Source organism: Solanum lycopersicum, chromosome 12 (genome assembly GCF_036512215.1).
Source record: "Solanum lycopersicum chromosome 12, SLM_r2.1".
Classification (NCBI taxonomy): domain Eukaryota; kingdom Viridiplantae; phylum Streptophyta; class Magnoliopsida; order Solanales; family Solanaceae; genus Solanum; species Solanum lycopersicum.
In genome coordinates this window covers 65010820-65031240 of record NC_090811.1, presented here as the reverse complement: position 1 = coordinate 65031240, position 20421 = coordinate 65010820, and the positions used below count along the sequence as shown (strand labels likewise).

The 20421-nt window shown below is 30.2% G+C and overlaps 3 protein-coding genes across 3 annotated transcripts; 1 reads left to right on the top strand and 2 right to left on the bottom strand.

The window, feature by feature from the left end:
- Positions 1–480: 480 nt before the first annotated feature.
- LOC101255277 (LRR receptor-like serine/threonine-protein kinase RGI5) lies at positions 481–4598 on the bottom strand. The gene is made up of 2 exons (XM_004252588.5): positions 1519–4598; positions 481–1088 (listed from the first exon to the last, which is right to left on the bottom strand). The coding sequence occupies exons 1-2, from the start codon at positions 4370–4372 to the stop codon at positions 709–711; spliced, it is 3234 nt and encodes a 1077-aa protein (XP_004252636.2). The 5' UTR covers positions 4373–4598; the 3' UTR covers positions 481–708.
- A 2313-nt stretch (positions 4599–6911) lies between these two features.
- Positions 6912–11874, bottom strand: LOC101255567 (3-ketoacyl-CoA synthase 17-like). The gene is made up of 3 exons (XM_004252589.5): positions 9313–11874; positions 8420–8635; positions 6912–7423 (listed from the first exon to the last, which is right to left on the bottom strand). Exons 1-3 carry the CDS (start codon positions 10286–10288, stop codon positions 7122–7124), a joined length of 1494 nt encoding a protein of 497 aa, XP_004252637.3. The 5' UTR covers positions 10289–11874; the 3' UTR covers positions 6912–7121.
- A 2232-nt stretch (positions 11875–14106) lies between these two features.
- LOC101257450 (short chain aldehyde dehydrogenase 1) lies at positions 14107–15449 on the top strand. The gene is made up of 2 exons (XM_004252515.5): positions 14107–14330; positions 14427–15449. The coding sequence occupies exons 1-2, from the start codon at positions 14293–14295 to the stop codon at positions 15253–15255; spliced, it is 867 nt and encodes a 288-aa protein (XP_004252563.1). The 5' UTR covers positions 14107–14292; the 3' UTR covers positions 15256–15449.
- The last annotated feature ends 4972 nt before the right edge of the window (positions 15450–20421 follow it).

Below are 20421 nucleotides of genomic sequence, written 5' to 3'. Positions count from 1 at the left end.
TGTTTGTCATCATAGATGTGAATCTCTTCTTGAATATGAAAATTTTCGACCAACTACACCCCAAACCTAAAAAACCCAGTTGGACTGGGAAAAAGGTCTCTGCAGCAAGTCACTTTATGAAATGTGTAGTAGTCTCTGACTTGGTTTCAGATTGACAGTCTCGATGCGGTGGAGATATCTGACCTCTGTAGAAGCTCCTTTGCTGCCAACAGATTACTTGGGGATAATGAAATTTGTATGTCAGATTGCTGCCTCCACAGTAAGTATCTACCTGGTAAAGGCTGTACATTCTTCTACCTTTTTATTTCTATACAATAAAATTACATAATTTTAGTTATTTGAAAGACAAGGACACCAATTGGTAGCCTTAAGAAACTAATTGCTTGTGTTTATTTGGAGTTAGAAGTGTTTCTTTAAAAAATTACTTCTGCAGAGTAGCAGTTTGTGTTTAGCTAATCAATTTCAAAGTCCCAAAAGTACTTTCAGGGAAAAACTACTTTATAGCTTCTGAAGAAACAACTTCCGCTACTACTCAAGAACATTATTTTGTTCCTAAAAGCTCTACCTTAGGAAATAAAGATGTTTGTGAAACTGTACAAGAATCCCTACAATAACCTATGCAAGAAAACTAGCTTTTCTTCTCTTTTCATACAATGACTATCCTTTCTTCTAAAGTAAAAGAGAATGAAAATCTGAGCAAAAACTGAATCAACTTTGAGTTGACTGATTGATTAAAGGCTGGGAAGTTTTTCCAAATTCTTCAGTTGGGTTCTTCACTTCCATTAGAAGTGTCACTACTTCCTTCATAGTTGGCCTTTCAGTGGGTGATGAATTCACACAGAACATAGCGATTCCAAGTGTTTGTAGCATTTCTTGCACCATTTGATCTGGTAAACTCTGTAGTTTAGAATCAAGAATTGTAACAGCTGGTTCAAAGCTTCCCATCTTCTTCTTCACCCACTCGACAATGTGTTGTCCATCACCAATCTGAGGCTCAATTGCACTACGTCCACTCAATATTTCCAGAAGTACCACTCCATAACTGTAGACATCGCTCTTTTCTGTTATATTCACTGTGTATCCATATTCTGCAACCATAGTGGCAAAAAATTGTGTCAACATTTATGAAGCATAACTTGTTTAGTTTATCCGTTCAAATTTGACTATAGATCATAACATTGTGACTCTTGTTTTGACCTATATCTGGGAACTGTTGGCGATATAATGTAGTGAATAAATGTGTACCATCTCTAATAACTTAAACTAAATGAGATAGTCACACATTTCAACATGGTATCGTAGGTTGAAGTCTAAGCGTCAACCATTAGCCACGTGCTTGGGAAGAATATCAGAGCAGCATGTGTGGAAAATATGATTAGTAGAGAAAAGTGTATCCTTTCTAATAACTTAAGCTTTTAGAGATGCGATGATCACACGATACAACACAAGGATTAAAAGCATCATATAGCTGCACAACATTTAGGTTAAGATGAGAAATAAAAGTTGAAAGATACTTGCCTGGAGCTATATAGCCATAAGAGCCTGCTACTCTGGACATAGCTTGATGATAATTTGGAGAGTTCATCAGCTTTGCAAGTCCAAAATCTGCTAAATAAGCCTCGAATTTAGAGTCGAGGAGTATGTTGTTGCACTTGACATCTCTATGAAGAATTGCTGGCACACAGTCATGGTGAAGATAAGCAAGGCCTTGAGCTGATCCAACCGCAATCTTGTACCTGATTTCCCAATCCAAGTTCCTGTTACTTTGCAAGAGCTGTTGAAGATTACCATTTGAAATATAGTTGTAGAGAAGAAGCTTAACACTCTTATTTGAACAATATCCGAGGAGCTTCACTATGTTTCGATGCCTAATGTGACCAAGAATCTGAATTTCAGCAGCGAAAGAATCTACTGGTTCCTCATCTTTCTTTGTTTTCCAGAGCTTCTTCACTGCAATCAACTCGCCATTTGGCATTTCTGCTCTATAAACAACTCCAGAACAGCCTTTCCCAATGATGTTTTCATCTTTCAAGCAATCCAAGATGTTGTCAACGGTGCAATTGAGCTTCTGGAAAGGGATGAAAGTCCACGGATAGGTAAAATCTTCTGCCCCTATTGCAGAGACTGACATGCCAGGTGATTTCTCAGATTCATATCTATACTTCCTTGTCACAAGATACCATGTTGCCACGACTGTTATGGCTACAGACGTCAAAATCACTGCAACCAAAGCTATGGATTTTGAAGACTTCAAGCGGTTCCTTCTTGTTATATGTGCAGAACAAGTGAAGCCATCAATTGATTCACAAAGGAGTGAATTCTCCAGAAAGGAATTTGATGTTAGAGTTCTAAAGGAGGGTGTTACAGGAATAGGCCCCGAAAAGTTATTATACGATATATTTAGAGTAGCGAGACTGGTCAGGAGGCTTAGAGTTGTGATTCTTCCGCTCAACATATTATGAGAAATATCAAGAGATTGCAACAGTGTCAATCCCGATAACGTCTCAGGGAGTTCACCTGTGAAACGGTTTGAGCTCAAATCTAAACTGATTGTTAAGCTTGTCATGTAACCAATCTCAGGTGAAATTGCACCAGATAAACTGTTGGAGCTCAAATCAAGTAGAGTTAACTTCTGCAAGTTGCTAAATGACTTTGGAATTGGACCGGTAAGCAGATTATCTCTAAGAATAAGTTTGTTCAAGTAACTGAGATTACCAAAACTCCAGGGAATCTCACCAGTGAAGCTGTTCTTGCTGAGATCAAGCTGTTCTAAATTCACGAGCTCTCCCAGTGATGATGGTATTTCCCCGGTTAGGTAATTGTTATGCACATCCAACAGCTCAAGAACCGTAATGTTGGCAATTTCAGAAGGCAATTCACCAGAGAAATGGTTCATGTATAAATCAAGAAACACAAGATTCTGCAGCTGTCCTATCTCCTCAGGTATTGGTCCAGAAAACTGGTTTTCGCCAAGCCTCAACCTGACCAGAGACTGGCATTTTGCCACACTCGGAGACAATCTTCCCGTTAATGAATTCCCAAGTAGCAACAACCTACTCAGCTTCTTCAAACTGAATATCTCTTCAGGTATTGAACCAGTGAGATTGTTTCTTGAGAGGTCAAGTGAGTACAGTTCAGTACAGTTTCCGAAAGCAGCAGGGATAGTTCCTGAAACTGAATTCTCCCACAACAAGAAAATCTGCAAGTGCCTCAACTCACCAACTTGCTCAGGAATCGTGCCGGATAATAGGTTTTTATCCAACTGAAGAGCTGTTAAGCTGCTACAATTACTCAACTGCATTGGAATAGCCCCACTAAGTGCATTATCAGATAAGTGAAGCTGTTCAAGAACTTCAAGCTTCCCTAAATCACCCGGTATTTCGCCAGACAAGTCATTTGCAGAGACATCAAGAACCACAAGGGATGAACAGTTCGATAGCTCAGCTGGGACAGGGCCGGTAAGCAAATTTCCCCATAAAAGCAAGCTATTAATCTTTTTTAACTTGCCCAACTGACGAGGGATTGGACCGGTAAGCTTATTCATGTGCAAATACAAGTTCCTGAGCTCTGAACACATCCCAAGTTCAGGAGGTATTGAACCAAACACTTCAGTATCATACACTGCCAGAGTTTGTAGACTGATCAAATTACCAAATGTATGTGGAATAACCCCAGAAAGTCCAGTAGCCGCGACACCAAACGTCGTAAGATTGGTAAGCATTCCTAGCTCTGCAGGTATTTCACCACTCAACTCTGGATTCCCTCCAATCCTTAACTGTTGGAGTGACACCAATGAGCCTAAATCTTTCGGAATCGAACCGTTAAGGAGATTGTCTTGAAGACAGAGGATTTCTAGTGAGGAAAGATTAGCAAGTTGATATGGGATTCTACCACTCAATCTGTTTGAATTCAAGAAAAGGAACTGAAGTGAGGTAAGTCCACCAAGTTCTGAAGGAACAGGTCCTGAAAGTGAGTTAGAAGAAAGATCAAGAAGCCTAAGATGTGTAAACAAACCAAAAGATGAAGGTATTGAGCCAGAGATATTTGTAGAAGAAAGATTAAGAAGCTGAAGAGATGTGAGTGAAAAAAGTTCAAAGGGAAAAGAAGATAGATTGAGGAATGTATTTGGAATAGAAACAGATATAACTCTTTGTTGAGGAGAACAAGAAATGCCTTGCCAAGAACATGGAGTTGAAGTTGAAGCATTCCAAGAAGGAAGTACAAAAGATGATGATTTAGCATAAGGATCATAAGTTGCTTTGAGAAGAGAGAGCAAAGCTTTTCCATCAGAAGACAAAGAGTTCACTCTTCTTGGACTCAAACTACTTAACAAGAAGAAGAATATAATGAAAAAATATGACAAAGTTGTCATCTTATCTCAATTTTTTTGAGCCTTTGAAGTGGACTGACAGTGAAAATCAAGAAATGGGAGTTTTGGAGAAGTAGTGGCACACACAAAGATGTTAATTAAAATTTTGGAAGATATAGTTAAAAGTCTACTAATAGGAGACAACATGCATGTGATAGAGGGCTAGTTTAGTAATGGGAGTGCTTAAAATTCACACAATCTCTAGTTTGAAAACAATATACTTTCTTCGTTTTAATTTTTTGTTTGTTTTAATGATCTGACATTACACGGAGTTTAAAAAAATACATATAACTTTTAAATTTTGTGGACTTAAATTATTTATACTGACATAAATTATATTCACTTTTTGAAATTCATGCTTATCTACTTATAATCTTATAAATTAGATAAACTATATGATATATAATAGGTTAATATATGTAATATTTTCACATAATGAATTTGAAATTTGAAATTTGTTTTTATTTTCAAGAAATAGATCCTCCATTGGAAAGGGGAGAAAGAGTGGAGTGATACAACAGTGAGCCAGCTTAGAAAAATGTGAAAGACAAAAAGAAAGGGGATTGGATTAAGCATTCAATTATATTATTCCGTAAAATCTATTTATAACAATATCGTTTCTTCGTATATATTTTGTCTACTGTAATAATATAATATTGTAAAGAACATATAATATAATATGTTACGAAAAATTAGTTTGAAAACAAACCTGAATGTTATAGTGAAATGTTACTAGAAAATGATTGTTATAGAAAAGTTACTATCTGTATTTTCGCTTAGGATGTGTTTGGTGTGGATGAAAATATATATTTCTGAAATAATTATCGAACACAAGAAAATAAATATTAGGAATATATGAATATGAAGTGTGTTTCAAAGAAAAGGCGTGATTATAGAGGAAACCGAATTAAAGTAGGTATTTTTTTTAAAAAAAATATCTTTATTTTTACTTCTTACCTTACTTGGTAAAGTTAAAGAAAATGATGGTAAATTGGTAACTATTCTTTTGTTTTTACTGGCTATGCTATTAGTCACTTAGATGAGGTGAATTATAAGTTAAGTGAGTGTAATTAATTTGGTTATCGAGGAAGAAGTAGTGGAATTATTTTGGGAGAAGGGCTAAAGAAAAATGTTGTCACATGAAATAAAGAGAGTTAAGTAATTTCTTTGAATAAATTAGGGCACAAGTAACGATTAGGGTTTATCTCTACAATGTTTCACTAACTTTTTTGAGCATGGAACATTAATAATTTTGAACACAATCATAAAATCTTAATGTCTATGGAACGATGCGAAATAGTTTGATATTGTCTTTTAGGAGAATATTTAGACTGTTTTTCTTATTATATATTTTATCCGTCCCTGTTTATTTGTCAAATGACTTTTTATTTGTTATAAACACTACTAGTAGTACTTCATTGAAACCTATGAATAAAAGGTGGTTTTTGCATATTAGTCTCCCTAGTACATATTTTGCTCTCTAGCTCATTACTCTTAGTTCAATTAAAAAGGAATAAAACAAAAACTACTATGTATTAATATAAATATATAATTCCCTTTTTACAACGAATATAGATTATTCTCGAAAAAAGAAATTACTAATAGTGAAATACTAAATAATATACACAAAATAGTGTACCTTTTTGTAATGACTTTAGGTCACACTTTAATTGTAGTTTGTCTCTTATTTAATTCTTGTTTAGATTTGCATGGAGCCCCAAAACCTAATTAGAGTTCTATTTTGATCCAAAACATTGCACTTGGATTATTCTATTAGATTCAAACTTAACTCTACTTTCTCGTACACAAAAAATAATGCATAGTAGAACTGCTTCACCCTTAATTAAAAGTCTCAGGTTCAAGTTTTCTGAACATGAAGAAAATTCTATTGAGAGTGTCATCCACAAAAGAACGCTACGATGAATGATTCAAATATAATCAAAGCTCTATTATTTAATGCTGAGTCCCATAAAAAATATTTCACAAAGACAAAGTTAATAAAGAATACACGAAGAGGATAAAAATAAATATAGCCACAATAATATTTTCTGATAATGATAAAAATAATTTCTTTTTAAAAAACTTTTTGTGTTGGGGCATTTCAGGAATTCAATAACCATGGATTATATTATTTTATTATAATTTTATTTTTAATATCTTTAATTTCTTCATTATTAACAATTAATAAATGAACTCACTAAAATGGAGGAGGTATCTTTTCCTGAAAATGTGCATTGAGCCAAGAAAAAATGTTGAACTATTTGTTGTCATGTTGATATACATGGAGTGAAACCTAAGTGATGCAATCCGTTTGGTTGATAGGATAAGAGATAATAGATAAGAAATAATAATTTTACCGTTTAGTTATATATATTAATTAGAGTCCGTTTAAATTAGTCGATTATAAATAGTTTATATGTGTAAAGTATTGAAAATAGTTTTATAAACGAATAACTAAGTATTTAAACAGAAGTATTGGAATTGTTGATTAACACAACAAAGTATTGAATAAGATGTTCTTTTGTTCAAATTATTAAAACAACCTTGATTTTTTTCGAAATTATATATAATGAAACGGATACAGAGAGGGGGGCTTGACCTTACCTTCGAATACATCACAAAGGATAAAGACTTATCCAATTACATTTTTTTTTTCTATATAAACTACTAACTAATACATATATGGTGATGTTCTCTCTTTCTACACCATATATAAATTTTTTTTTATTGTCATAAATTTATTGAAATTAATTCACCAAACTTTCAATGGATAATTATGTATACAATCATTCCAAGGATTATCATAATCTTGATTTGAATCTTGAATCCATTTCCACACCAAACTTCCAACTTTAAAACCTGTCCCAAATGCAATCATCCACATTATGTCCCCTTTTTTCACTTTACCTTTTTGTGCTTCAAAATAAGCTAACTCATAAAATACTAAGCTACTTGATGTGTTACCAAATCTATTCAAAGTCATTTTTGCTGCCTCTGTTACTTCATCACTCAATTTTAGAACTCGACTAACTTGCTCTATTACTGCCTTCCCACCTACATGCATCGAACGATAAAATTAGCTCATAAAATTAATATGTTTCATATATTAAATCAATCATTATCAAGAGATGGTTTTTGATTTTTGATCCCACTTGAACTTTTGTTTTATCTATAGGAAAAACATATATCAGAAGTTCAAAATCAATTCATTTTTTTATATCATTAGTATTTAGTTCATCTATAACTTGCACTGATATATAGTGATCAATTAGAAATTTTGTCATATTTTATAAAGATTTTTTTGCTTAATATATTGCGTCTCATTTATTTAAAAAAAAATGACATAGTTTGACTTGACACAAAAATTTAAAAAATATATCAAAATGTCTTTATTCTCGTAACCTTAAACATGTCACGAGAAAAGCTAAAACTACATTATTTTCAAAAAAAAAAAGAAGAGAATATTTTTTTAAAAACATATTAAAAATAAAGATATAGCATTATTTTTTAAAAAGAGGTGTGTAATCATAATAAATAGAGTTGAAGGTTATATAGTTATTACTAAATAAATTATATAGAAAAAAATTAAAACTTAACAAAAATCAAGCAAAGTTGAATTATTATTTATTTGTCAACAATTTTTAGTATAACTAACTTCAGTGCAAATAACTTTTATATAATTAAAGAAAAAAATGCTCAAGTATCCCCCTAGATATTATAATCGAAATCTCAGAAATATATCTTAACAAAATTCAGGTCATATTATCTTTTGAATTTTTTTTTTATAATTTTGTGCATATTTTTAGCTTAAGTGACATCCAAATATCTCCCATATTGCGCCTCAATTGTGTGGAGTCATGGAGTGCATCACATAAGACAAAAAGTATATAAAATTACAAAAAAATTAAGTTCAAGAGGTAATAAAACTTTAGTATAATTTAAAATATGTCTCTAAAATTTCGATTATAATTTAGAAAAATACTTATATATTTTTTCATAATTAAATAAATTTAAATTTAGCTTAACTCATTCATTTGATATCTGAACTACCTGTGTGTATGCACATGTGTTGGAAAGCTGTTGTAAAATCAGGAACCACTGGCTTGAATTTTGATTGAGGCAATATTGTAGACATTATGATTGAGTAAATATAATTTGTGATTTGTGTTAATGGAAGGACACGTGGAGCCAAGATTTTAATGTGTTGATGTAGGTTATCCCCTGCCACTCTTACCAAATCTTTTGTAAGTGAAATGCCGGTAATACCTGTCATCGTAATACAATACTGAGTTTAAGAAAGAAAGAAATTTTTTAAATTACACTTGTAAATTCATAAATCATAGATAAATATAATATATTAATATATTAGGTTCTTCTGGATCCAATCTTTTTGTGTGAAAATTCATTGTAGTTACAACAAATGGTGGATATCAACTTATAATTTTCAATAATACTCATGTTTAATATTAAAAATTTTAAAGATAGAACTCATATAAAATTTAAATTATGAATTCGTTTATGTTTTTAAAAACTTTTCAAAAAAGTAAAATAGACAAATTTTAAAATTAAATATACTTTAAAAATTTTAAAAAATAATGTCAAATGAAGAAAAATTATAAGGCCGATTCTAGAATATTATATGGATAATATCAAAGGATTTAATTGATATAATTAAGTATATTTTTATCAAGTTATAATTATAAATTACAAGCTATTTTACAACATATCATTACATAATATAGATCTTAAAACTCTTAATTAAATGAAGCTATATCCAACGATGCATGTTCCTAGAAAGACATGAAATGTTATACATTCGTCATACGATAGAATTGATATTTCATGTTATTGTTATTATTATATGCTTTTTACAATAGTTAAACGATATCAGAACAAACGAGAATGTTATAAAGACGTTTGACTGTATTTAAATATATACGTACCTTTTTCGTCTTCCTCTTGAATTGCAGCTCTATAAGAACTATCATCGGCACCATGATGAGTTCTAAGAGAATGAATAAGTTCCATTTTTGCCCTTTTGAAAAGTTTAGGATTATTACTTATTATAGCAGCAGCACATCCAACACGAAAAATACAATTTGTAACAAGCATTGAACGATTTTCACCATGGTACCAATTTAAAGTTATGCTCTCCGTAATAACGATAAGGGCATTTTGGACTTTTCGACTCCCACGTAAAACCCTAGCTGCAAAATCAATCGAAAGTACCCCGGAGCTACACCCCATTCCACTTAAATTATACGTCTTCACGTCTGATCTAAGGTTATAACGGTTCACAACGAGGGAAGAGAGTGAAGGAGAAGGCGAAAACCCTCCACATGTAACGATGACAACGTCTATCGATCGAGGTTCGATTAGGGTTTTACCTAAAAGTTCATCGATAGACGAAAATACCCCTTCTCTAGCTTCTTGATTTGCACTTTTTAGTGTAGGTACATTGTTCATAGTATTATTATTATTATTATTATTATTATTATTATTATTATTATTATTATTATTATCATCATCGTCTTCAAATATAAATGGTGGTCCATAAGTTTCATCACCTAAACCGGATTTAAGATAAATGTTACGCATGAAATCGATGGATTTTTTGACTAAATGTACATTTCTTAGAACGTATGATTCAGAAATTTTATAAGAACATTTCCTATGTGGTGGTGGTTTGTAACATGTATAGTTTAACAAAAAGACCCTATGTGGACGTGTATGATAGTTATAGTAAATTGAAATAAGTGTACATAGAGAAAATAATAGAAAAAAATGAAGATGTGTAGTAAGGAGAAAATAAAGTAATTTTGTTAAAGGGGTGTAAGATATTGTAGTAATAAGAATAAATGTGAAGAATAAAAGTGATAAAAATGATAGTTGTAGGGTATGTATAATTGGGAGTACCATTTTCTTGTCTTTTTGTTTCTTTTGAATTTTAATTTCATACTTACAAATTAAGTCCTTATATAAGGTATAGTTTTATTTTTATTTTTTGTATGTGTACGTATTAGGGCAGTGGGTAGTAGGGGGTTAAAGAGTTGGCATTAATTGAATGACTTACGTTGGCATTTGACATATTGCAAGAATCAACGTGCTCTCATGAAAAATATTGCGAGCGGAGAAAGCTCGAAGAGTTTTTTTTTCATTCATTTGTTATTAAATTTCAAGTTAATTTACGTTTTCTTTTACGAATCCTATAATATATTTTTGATATACAACATGTTATATATGTTATATTACATAACTTATTATGTCTTATGACTAGCGAAATACTATAGTACGAAAACATCAATGTTATTTCAATATCATAATTATATTTGATTATTTATTTGTTACTTAAAATATTGAAGGAAAAAATTAAAGAACACATATTTAAAGGATAAAAACTAAAAACTGTATTAAAATATAGATATTTTATTTGTGTGAATGACATTTATCTAACCATCTTGTCATTCGATCAGTAGCTTATAAGACATTTTATTATAAAGTCAAAGTAAAGCATTGATGACATGTTTGATTGAGTGAAATAAGGAGATTGAATTAAATTCAGTAGATAATGTGCATTTTACTTAAAAGTCATAAAATATGTTAATACTCAATTATATCCTTAGTCTATACCCAAAATTCTTACGACACACTTTATCTTTGATAAAGTTCTATTATCTCCTCCATTTTTTTAAAAAAAATAATTTATTATCCCTTACGTGTCTACGTGGCAATAGTCGTGATTTCACCCATGTAGGGCGCGTGAGTGCAGAGTGAGTGCAGATTTTGGCTAACAATGATCAATAAAAATTAGCCATGTGTCAAAGCAATTTGAAAAAAAATTCAAAAATAAATTTTATTGTTTCTCTCAAAAGCATCTTCTTCCTCTTTTCAAAAAATAACCCCAGGTTCATGGTTCTTCATTTTTGAAGAAGCTCCATCCATTATCATTCAAGTTAAATAGCTCCTTGATTTGAAAAGATAAAGTAAAATTTAATATATTCATTACATCTTTTTATGTCGATTATTAATTCTTATTTTTTTTGACAATGTTTATAAAGTTAGGGTTATGACAAAATCCGAGTTGAATAAGTTGTGTATGGATGAGAACGATTCAATGTTACATTGTAACCAAAAATTAACTCCCAAAATCCAACAACGAAAATCAAATTTCAGTTGGAAACCTAATTTCTAACCTTTGAAATCGATCCCGTCCACATATGCAACACTTTCCCTCTTACTACTTCATCTACTTTTTGGTAAAATTAATTTGGAAAAGAGTAAACGCCAGCTTTTTAAACTTGGGAAGTGTAAAGTAACTTTATCGAAAGCTGAAACAGTGGGTCCCAGCGCGTGTTCAACAAACAAATCGACCTTGCAGATTATTATTGCCACGTAGGCACGCAAGGAGTAATAAATTACTTAAAAAAAATTGAAGGGGGTAATAGGACCTCATCAAAAATAAGATATATCGTAGAAATTTTGAGTATACGCTAGGGAGATAATTGAATATTATCCCTAAGATATATATGTAATACGTAGTTGAAGCAAGAAATTTAAGGAGGTGGTTAGGAGTCTACTGGCCAGCAACAAATAAAATAACTACAAACAAAATGCTTTTATCTTTTAGGATGTATATATATATATATATATATATATATGCATTATTCTATATGTTAGATTGATATGATATGAGGAGCCTAAGTCAACTTTTCTTTAAATATATATATAATATATAGAGTATATATCCACACAATTTGTATTTATATAATAATAAAGTAAATAAGAGAGAAGTATTAAAACAATCATTAAATTTGATGCGGAGCATTAGTTTCATTTTAATAACTATTGATAGTTTTAAAAGTACAGTTTAACATGACTAACTGAATTTAAATACATTCTCGATCTTGCAAACTGAATGAAATATATCATTAAATTCTCGTTAATTTTAAGGGTATTTACAATATTTCTCTCGACTCTTTTTATTAAGAATCACATGCTCTTACAAGGGTTCGAGACAACTTGATATGTCATGTAGTAAATCGAAGGTGTATCTAAATTTAGTTAATCAAGTATGATAAGTGTTTTTAAGACGGTTAACAGTTCAAAACGAAATAACAATTTACTCCAAATTTAATGATGCTTTTAATATTTCATTTCATTTGTCACTAATCCGTCGGAAAGTAGAATTGTGAGGGATTCTTCCGTTACAAGTCTTGTAAAAAACTCTTGAATTAATAAACATTATAAAAAACAAGTATTCCTATACTATGATTAAAATTATAAAACTTTAATTTAGATAAAACGTGTCTCTAAAATTAACTCAGTCATAGTCTAAGAGATCGATACTTGTATCTTATCCCTGAATTTTAATTATTCATATAGAGTATCATTTACATAATTACATTGAAGATGTGGTCACCGAAATGTGCATATTTCTTTTTAGACATTTATTGAGTGAGTTTTTTCTCAATATTTACTTCCATTGCTTTTAGGTGTTGATACAATTGCTTTTCTTATCGTGTTTTTCCTATTTTATCCTTTGTAAACTATTTTTTAAAATTTTTTGTAAACTATTGAAAAAGTTAATTTTATGAATTTATTATGAATTAAGGAGATTATGGTGAAAAATATTTTAAAAAATAAATATGAAGTGTAAATTACAAAAGTGTGTGACATACGTTATGGTGTAAATTGCAAATTACTTTGAATAGATATCTAGTCCTCATCTACCATTGATACAATATTTGTATATAAACAGACATATTTCTAGTATTTAAGTTGCCAAAAAGAGTTAAGGTTGTTAGTAAAAAATGAGGAGATTGAATAATTTGACAACTTATTATGGAATTTTTTGGTAAAAATAAACTGAAAATATGTAAAATATTGTAACAATGTAAATAGGTTAAACTATATTTATTGACTTTACTCTTTAGAATGCCCCTAACCTATTATTGTTATTTTACCTTAAAAACTTTAAATCATATACGCCTTGTGCAAGAGAATTTTAAGCTTTTAAATCACCAACAAGTTATCTACATATAGTATCTTATCATAAAAAGTTAGACGCGTTATTTTAAAAATAAAACAAATTCATCTATTATAACGCATAAAAATAATTCTATTATCTCCATATCAGATGTCAATAAATTAATCGGATCAAAAATCGCATCCTAAAATGACTTATTTGCTCAAGTGAGAAACTTAGGGTCCGTTTGGATGGGCTTAATAAAAGCAGCTTTAAAAAAGTACTTTTGAAAGTGCTGAAACTTATTTTTAAAATAAGCAGTTATGCGTTTGGATAAAAGTGCTGAAGTTGTTATGCCAAACGGAAAAGGGAAAAATGAAACAAAGAGATGTTAGGGTTATATGGGTAATATGGAGATTGTATAAAAATATTAAAGGCAAAAAGATAAAAATGTGGTCAACTTAAAACAGCTTATAAGCTAAAAAAAAAAAGCACCCCTGCCCCAGCTTTTAACTTTTGGCTTAAAATAAGTTTTTTTCAACTTAAAATAAGTTATTTTGAATATTAAGTCAGTTTAACCACCTTTTAAGCTGCGCCAAACAGGCTCTTATTTGCCTAATTCTCTCCACCCTCTATCCTCATAGCTACCACTATTTTTCTAGTGTTTCCCTAAATTGTATAAATAAAATTGCATTTTCTCATTTGAAAATCATGAGGTCTATATATATCGCACCAATCTATATAAGTTAGACCTCTTGATTTTCAAATGAGAAAATGCAATTTTATTTATACAATTTAGACAAACACTAGAAAAATAGTGGAAGCTATGAGGATAGAGGGTGGAGAGAATTAGGCAAATAAGTTTCTCACATGAGCTTTGTTGTTTTTTTTTTCTTTTCCACTTATAAGTAGAGCCTCTAAATCTCCCTTGTATATGCAAAAGACATAATTTGAGAAAATGGCCTCCTCTTCTCTACAATCCCCAATAGTTAAAAGGTTATTTTCCTTCTTTAATTTATTTTATTTACTTTAATTTATGCTTCGAAAATGATAATAATAATAATAATAACAACAACAATAATATTTTTATAGGCTTGAAGGTAAGATTGCAATTATAACTGGTGGTGCTAGTGGAATAGGAGCAGCCACAACTAGACTTTTAGTTCAACATGGTGCAAAAGTTACAATTGCAGATATTCAAGACGATGTAGGAAATTTGTTAGTACATGAAATTGGCACAGAACACATAATGTTTGTACATTGTAATGTCACGATTGAATCTGACATTCGAAACGTGGTTGATGCAACCATTGGTAAATTTGGTAAGCTTGACATAATGTTCAGTAACGCTGGTATAGCAGGTAAGCCGATTTCAAGCATCCTTGATGTAAATTACGATATAATTAAGAACGTGTTTGATGTAAACGTTGTTGGTGCATTCTTCTGCGCGAAACACGCTGCTAGAGTGATGATATCGACCAAAACAAAAGGTTCCATTATATTCACAGCAAGTGTGGTGGCAACGACATATGGCGATTTGCCACACACTTATGTGGCCTCAAAAAATGCAGTTTTGGGGCTCTCAAAGAATGTTGGAGTCGAATTAGGAAGATACGGAATAAGAGTTAATTGTATTTCTCCTAGTGGAATTGGGACACCATTGGCATTGAAAACGCTAGGAATAGACGAGAGAGAAAAGGCAGAGAAATGGTTTGGTGAAGGGGGGAATTTGAAAGGAGCTTTATTGGAGGAACAAGATGTGGCAAATGGAGTGTTGTATTTGGCAAGCGATGATTCTAAATATGTGAGTGGTTTGAATTTAGTTATTGATGGTGGTTATAGTACTACAAATGTGGCTTTGGGTGAGGCCTACAAGAAATTGTTCTTATCTACTGCTCAACTTGAGTCCAACAACAAATAGAAAGGCAAATTGAGATTTTGTTTGTCCTCTTAAATAAGTGATGTTTCAATAAGGAGGAATTTCGAAAGTACATGTAATACATTAAATTATTGAAGAATTGCTAGTGCTCTCAGTAAACAATAATTAAGGATGGAAAAGTATTACAATAATTGTATTTGTTTATTTTAGAATATAAAATGTTACAATTTCTATGATTCGTCTTTTCCTATAGATTGTAGGACTTTTGAGCTTGATATTTTTGAATTTGTCTTTAAACTTGATCTTGGATTCAAAGCTTTGAAGCTTGTTCTTGAATTTTTGATGAACTTGAACTTTATTAAATTTTATGAAAAAAATTACAAATTACTCCGAATGAAATAGCTAGAAGTATGATCCTCATCTACCATTGCTAACATATTTGTATGTAAATAGACACTCATCATAAAAAAGCAAGACATAAAATTTTTAAAATAAAACAATTTAATAGTTATAACATATATTGTTAAAGAATGACAAAAGTCCACATCGATGGTTAATGAGATGGGAAGACTCCTTATAAGGCTTGAACAATCCTTCTCCCTTTGAGCTAACTTTTGGTGTGTGAGTTAGGACTAACACCTAATTTAACATGGTATCAGAGCAGGGCTCGTCTCTCCCGATATTGGGGCCCACATAAATCAAAATTGTCCACCCGATGTTGTGACCCCAAAATCAAAATTGTTCACGCACTAGATGCTAAACACTGGGCGTGAGGTGAGATGTTAAAGAATGACAAAAGTCTCACATCGACGGTTAATGAGATGAGTCAATTCTTTAACAGGCTTGGCAATCCTCCTCCCTTTGAGCTAACTTTGGGGCGTGAGTTAGGCTTAAGACCTAAACTGACACATATAAATAATTATTATATATCTCAATTTGGAATGCCGGAACATCAATCGGAAAATAAAATTTTAATGTGTAACCGAACCGAAAATCGAACCAAACTGTAAATCGAGTCAAATAAAAAAAAAATTCAACTAGTGATTTGGTTTGACTTAGTTGGTATTGGAAAAAAAAACCTGACTATATTTGGGTTGGTTTGATTTCAACTAAAAAAAACCAACCCAAGAACAAACAATCCGACACTATATATATAATTTAAAATTTTATTTTATACATAAAAATACTTACTTTGATATAATTTTAAATATCTCTAATACTTTTTCATAGTTTTTATCTTTTAATATATTTATTTCATGTTTGGAAGTTAGAATTCTTAAAGATCTAATAAATATTACTGTCCATACATGTTGATAATTGTAATAAAGTTTAAATAAAAATCAAATTAATACTAATGTAAAAAAAAAATCAATTAAACACTAAGAATGACAATAATATTGAATATTTATTTTTTAGTTTTACATAGATCTAGACAATTAAATACATGATCTAATTTTACTTTCTTTTAATATTTAGTCATGTAACTAATAGTTACTAAACTTGCATGATTTAGTACTTTAAATTATGATCAATTTTCATTATGACTTATTAATTTGCAATATCTGTTTTACGCGATTTTATTAGTATTTTTTGTTGGATATTTCAATGTCATTAATCATATTATATTTTTTGTTATTTTCTTGAGGAATTACTTAGATAGTTGCATTTTAGTCCTAAAGAAATATTTGAAGTACAAGTAAATTATATGTTTATACGAATACTTTATCGAAAAAATTGAAAAATTCGAAATTAAAAAACCCGAATTTTATTGGTTTGGCTTGGTTTATAAATTCAAAAACCCGAGACACATAGTTTGGTTTGATATTTGAAAAATTCGAACCAACCTAGTCATGTACACCCCTATATAAACGCAAAATAAAATATAAAATTTATTAAAAATAAAAAGAAAAATTATGGAATAGAATTTATAAAACAAACGTATAGGATATGTTAATTAATTAACAAGAGATATATTGGTATGTATATGAAGGAGACATTTTAGTCTTGATAAAATAATTTTCCGCTTCTTTTCAATAGCAGAAAAACTACTTCTGCTTCCATTTAGAAGTAGTTTTACAAGTATGCCAAACACCTAATTTTTTAAAAAATAAATAAATATATTTTCTCAAAATAAATGCTTCTGAGCTCCTAACAACAATGTTAAACAAGATTTTTAATTTTTAATTTAGCCGAAAGAGTTAAGGGTGTTAGTCAAAAGTGAATAATTCGACAACTTTTTTGTAAAAAAAATTCAATTGGATTGAAAATAAATTTTATATATATATATATATATATATATATATATATATATATATATATATATATATATAAAAGGTAAGATAAACTAAAATATGTAAAAATTTGCCTTAATTTAAAGTAAATAAACGGAAAGTGCAAGAGTTCTATGTTATGTAATCACCAATATGGTATCTACATATTTATAAAAAGTTGGATGAGTAATTTTAAAAATAAAAAACACCTATTATAACATATAAAATAATTTTATTATCTCAGTATCATATATCAAAATATCAATTGGATGGAGAATTGCATCCTAAAGTGATTTTGAAATAGATTTGAGAGGTCCAATAAAAATAACTTTTTTTTGGGCACCAATCTATACAAGTTAGACTTGTGATTTTCACACAAGAAAATACAATTTTATTTATATAATTTAAACAAACACCGTGAAAAGGGCGGAAGCTATGAGAAGAGAGGGTTGAGAGAATTAGGCATATATGTCCACCTCTTCTCTACGATCCCCAATAGCCAAAAAGTTATTTTAATTTATTATTTACTTCAATTTATGCTTCAAAAATGATAGTAACAATGATAAAACTAATCTATGTTTTAACTTATTTTTATAGGCTTGAAGGTAAGGTGGTGGTGCTAGTGGAATAGGAGCAGCCACAACTAGACTTTTAGGAAATTCAACATGGTACAAAAGTTACAATTGGAGATATTCAAGACGATGTAGGAAATTCATTAGTACATAAAATCGGCACAGAACACATAGTGTTTGTACATTGCAATGTTGCGATTGAACCTGACATTCAAAACGCGGTTGATGCAACAATTGCTAAATTTGGTTAGCTTGACATAATGTTTAGTAATGCTGGTATAGCAGGTGAGCCGATTTCAAGCATCCTAGATGTAATTAAAAATGTGTTTAATGTAAACGTTGTTGACTCATTTTTATGCGCGAAACATGTTGCTAGAGTGATGATATCGACCAAAACAAATGGAGTGTTGTATTTGGCAACTGATGATTCTAAATATGTGAGTGGTTTGAACCTAATTATTCATGTCCTTCAACAAAGTGTTCCTATCTAGTGCTCAACTTGAATCCAACAACAAATAGAAAGACAAATTGAAATTTGTTTGTCCTCTTAAATAAGTGCTGTTTCATTTGGGAGGAATTTTCAAAGAATCAAAACTTTTTAATGTCAACATAGAGGTTTTGCCTATATGTGTTGAAGAATTGCTAATGTTATTTGTAGACGATAAAATTCACGTTGAGAAAAAAATAATTAAGAGCTGAAAAGTATAACAATAATCATTTTATTGATTTTAGAATATGAATGTTATAGTCTCTATGATTTCTCTGATTCATCTTTTCATATATAATTCAAGGGTTCTTGAGCTTGATATTCTTAAATTTGTCTTTGAACTTGATCTTGGGTTCAAAGGCTTTGCAGTTTGTTCTTGAATCTTTGATGAACTTAAACTTGAACTTTATTGAATCTTTGATGAACTTGAACTTGAACTTTATCTTGATCTTCAGTTTTAATTGAATTCAAGGCCTTCAAACTTGATCTTGAACCTTCAATGAATTTGAACTTGAGTTTATCTTAATATTGAATTTTACTTGAATTCAAGCTTTCAAGGGCTTCGAGTTTGTTTTTGAATCTGATGGTCTCGATCTTGATCGTTCTACTAGTAAACCAATTCTCTGACAGTAGTGGTGAAAGTCTGTTGATTGAAAACTCACCTCGAATAAAAGCTAATTTAATTGGATAGTGAAAAGACCATAATACGCTGCTAAAATTCGATTTTGACTTTACTTATCTAGACAATTCAACTTCGAATGGGCATATATTTCTCTCATACAGACACGAAATCGCGCAAACTCGCAGGTTTTAAATTATTTTAAATAATTAAATTACAACCAATAGTTGAGTGACACGTAATTAAAAATTATTATTTAATTTTTTTTAATTTTGGTCCGTTAATGAAGGGGTAAATTTGGACCCAAAGGTGGATGTGAAGAGTATTTGGGGGCTAATAGGTGAATGGGGTAATTTTGTACCATTTTCAATACTTCGAGGATATTTTAGGCTCTTTTCCATTTATTATAATGTAATTGATAATTATAGATAATATTGATTATTAAAAGTGGAGTAAAGACGAACTATATCATCTTTATAAGAATTTTTGGGTGGACATTTTAGTATTATTAAGACTTTATTTTAGTTATTCTTACAAAAGTATCATTTTCATTGAAATGTGCATACTTCTTTTTAGACATATTTAGAGTAAGATTTTATGAAGATTTACTTCCAATGAATAACGCCTAAAAGAGTAAAACACATTTTTTTTGCGCTTTCTTATTTTATCCTTTGTAAATTATTAAAAGAGTTACTTTTATAAATTTATAATGAATTAAGGAGATCATGGTGAAAGTTATTTTAAAAAAACTAATATAAAGTGTAAATTATAAAAGAATGCGACATATATAAGTTATTTTAAAAAAATAATATAAGATGTAAATTATAAAAGAAGGTGACATACGTTACGAAGCAAAGTGAATGAGGTAACATATTTGTATGTAAATAGAGTACTTTCTATATTTTGACTCAATAAAAAGAGTAAAGGTTGTTAGTCAAAAGTAGGAAAGTGAATAATTTGACAACTATTTTTTGTGAAAGTAATTTTTTTTTAAAAGTAAATTTAAAAGTTTTAATTTGGTTCTTTGGATGGGGAAGGTCGGGTACAAGGTATGGACAGGGTAAGAAAAAAATATAGGGTGAAATAGAGTTTGCGAAATGTTTTTTTTTCTAATTTTGTAAGCGAAGTTATATTTCTTAAATTTGAGGAAAATGAATTGATTTGGAAAAACATTTTCCAAACATTATTTAAGTCAACCAAAAATGAGAAAATAAAAATTTTAAGAGAATTTTATGCATTGGATCGCCAATAAAATAATAC

What these genes read in the sequence shown, in the direction of transcription:
- LOC101255567 (XM_004252589.5), bottom strand. Translation starts at nt 10,288, where the DNA reads ATGGTACTCCCAATTATACATACCCTACAACTATCATTTTTATCACTT. An exon ending in TCAAGAGGAAGACGAAAAAG is followed by an intron (nt 8,636 to 9,312) that starts GTACGTATATAT and finishes TTACGATGACAG; the next exon opens with GTATTACCGGCATTTCACTT. An exon ending in ACACATGTGCATACACACAG is followed by an intron (nt 7,424 to 8,419) that starts GTAGTTCAGATA and finishes CGATGCATGTAG; the next exon opens with GTGGGAAGGCAGTAATAGAG.
- LOC101257450 (XM_004252515.5), top strand. Translation starts at nt 14,293, where the DNA reads ATGGCCTCCTCTTCTCTACAATCCCCAATAGTTAAAAG. An exon ending in CAATCCCCAATAGTTAAAAG is followed by an intron (nt 14,331 to 14,426) that starts GTTATTTTCCTT and finishes ATATTTTTATAG; the next exon opens with GCTTGAAGGTAAGATTGCAA.
- LOC101255277 (XM_004252588.5), bottom strand. Translation starts at nt 4,372, where the DNA reads ATGACAACTTTGTCATATTTTTTCATTATATTCTTCTTCTTGTTAAGT. An exon ending in TTATGGCTATATAGCTCCAG is followed by an intron (nt 1,089 to 1,518) that starts GCAAGTATCTTT and finishes CTATGGTTGCAG; the next exon opens with AATATGGATACACAGTGAAT.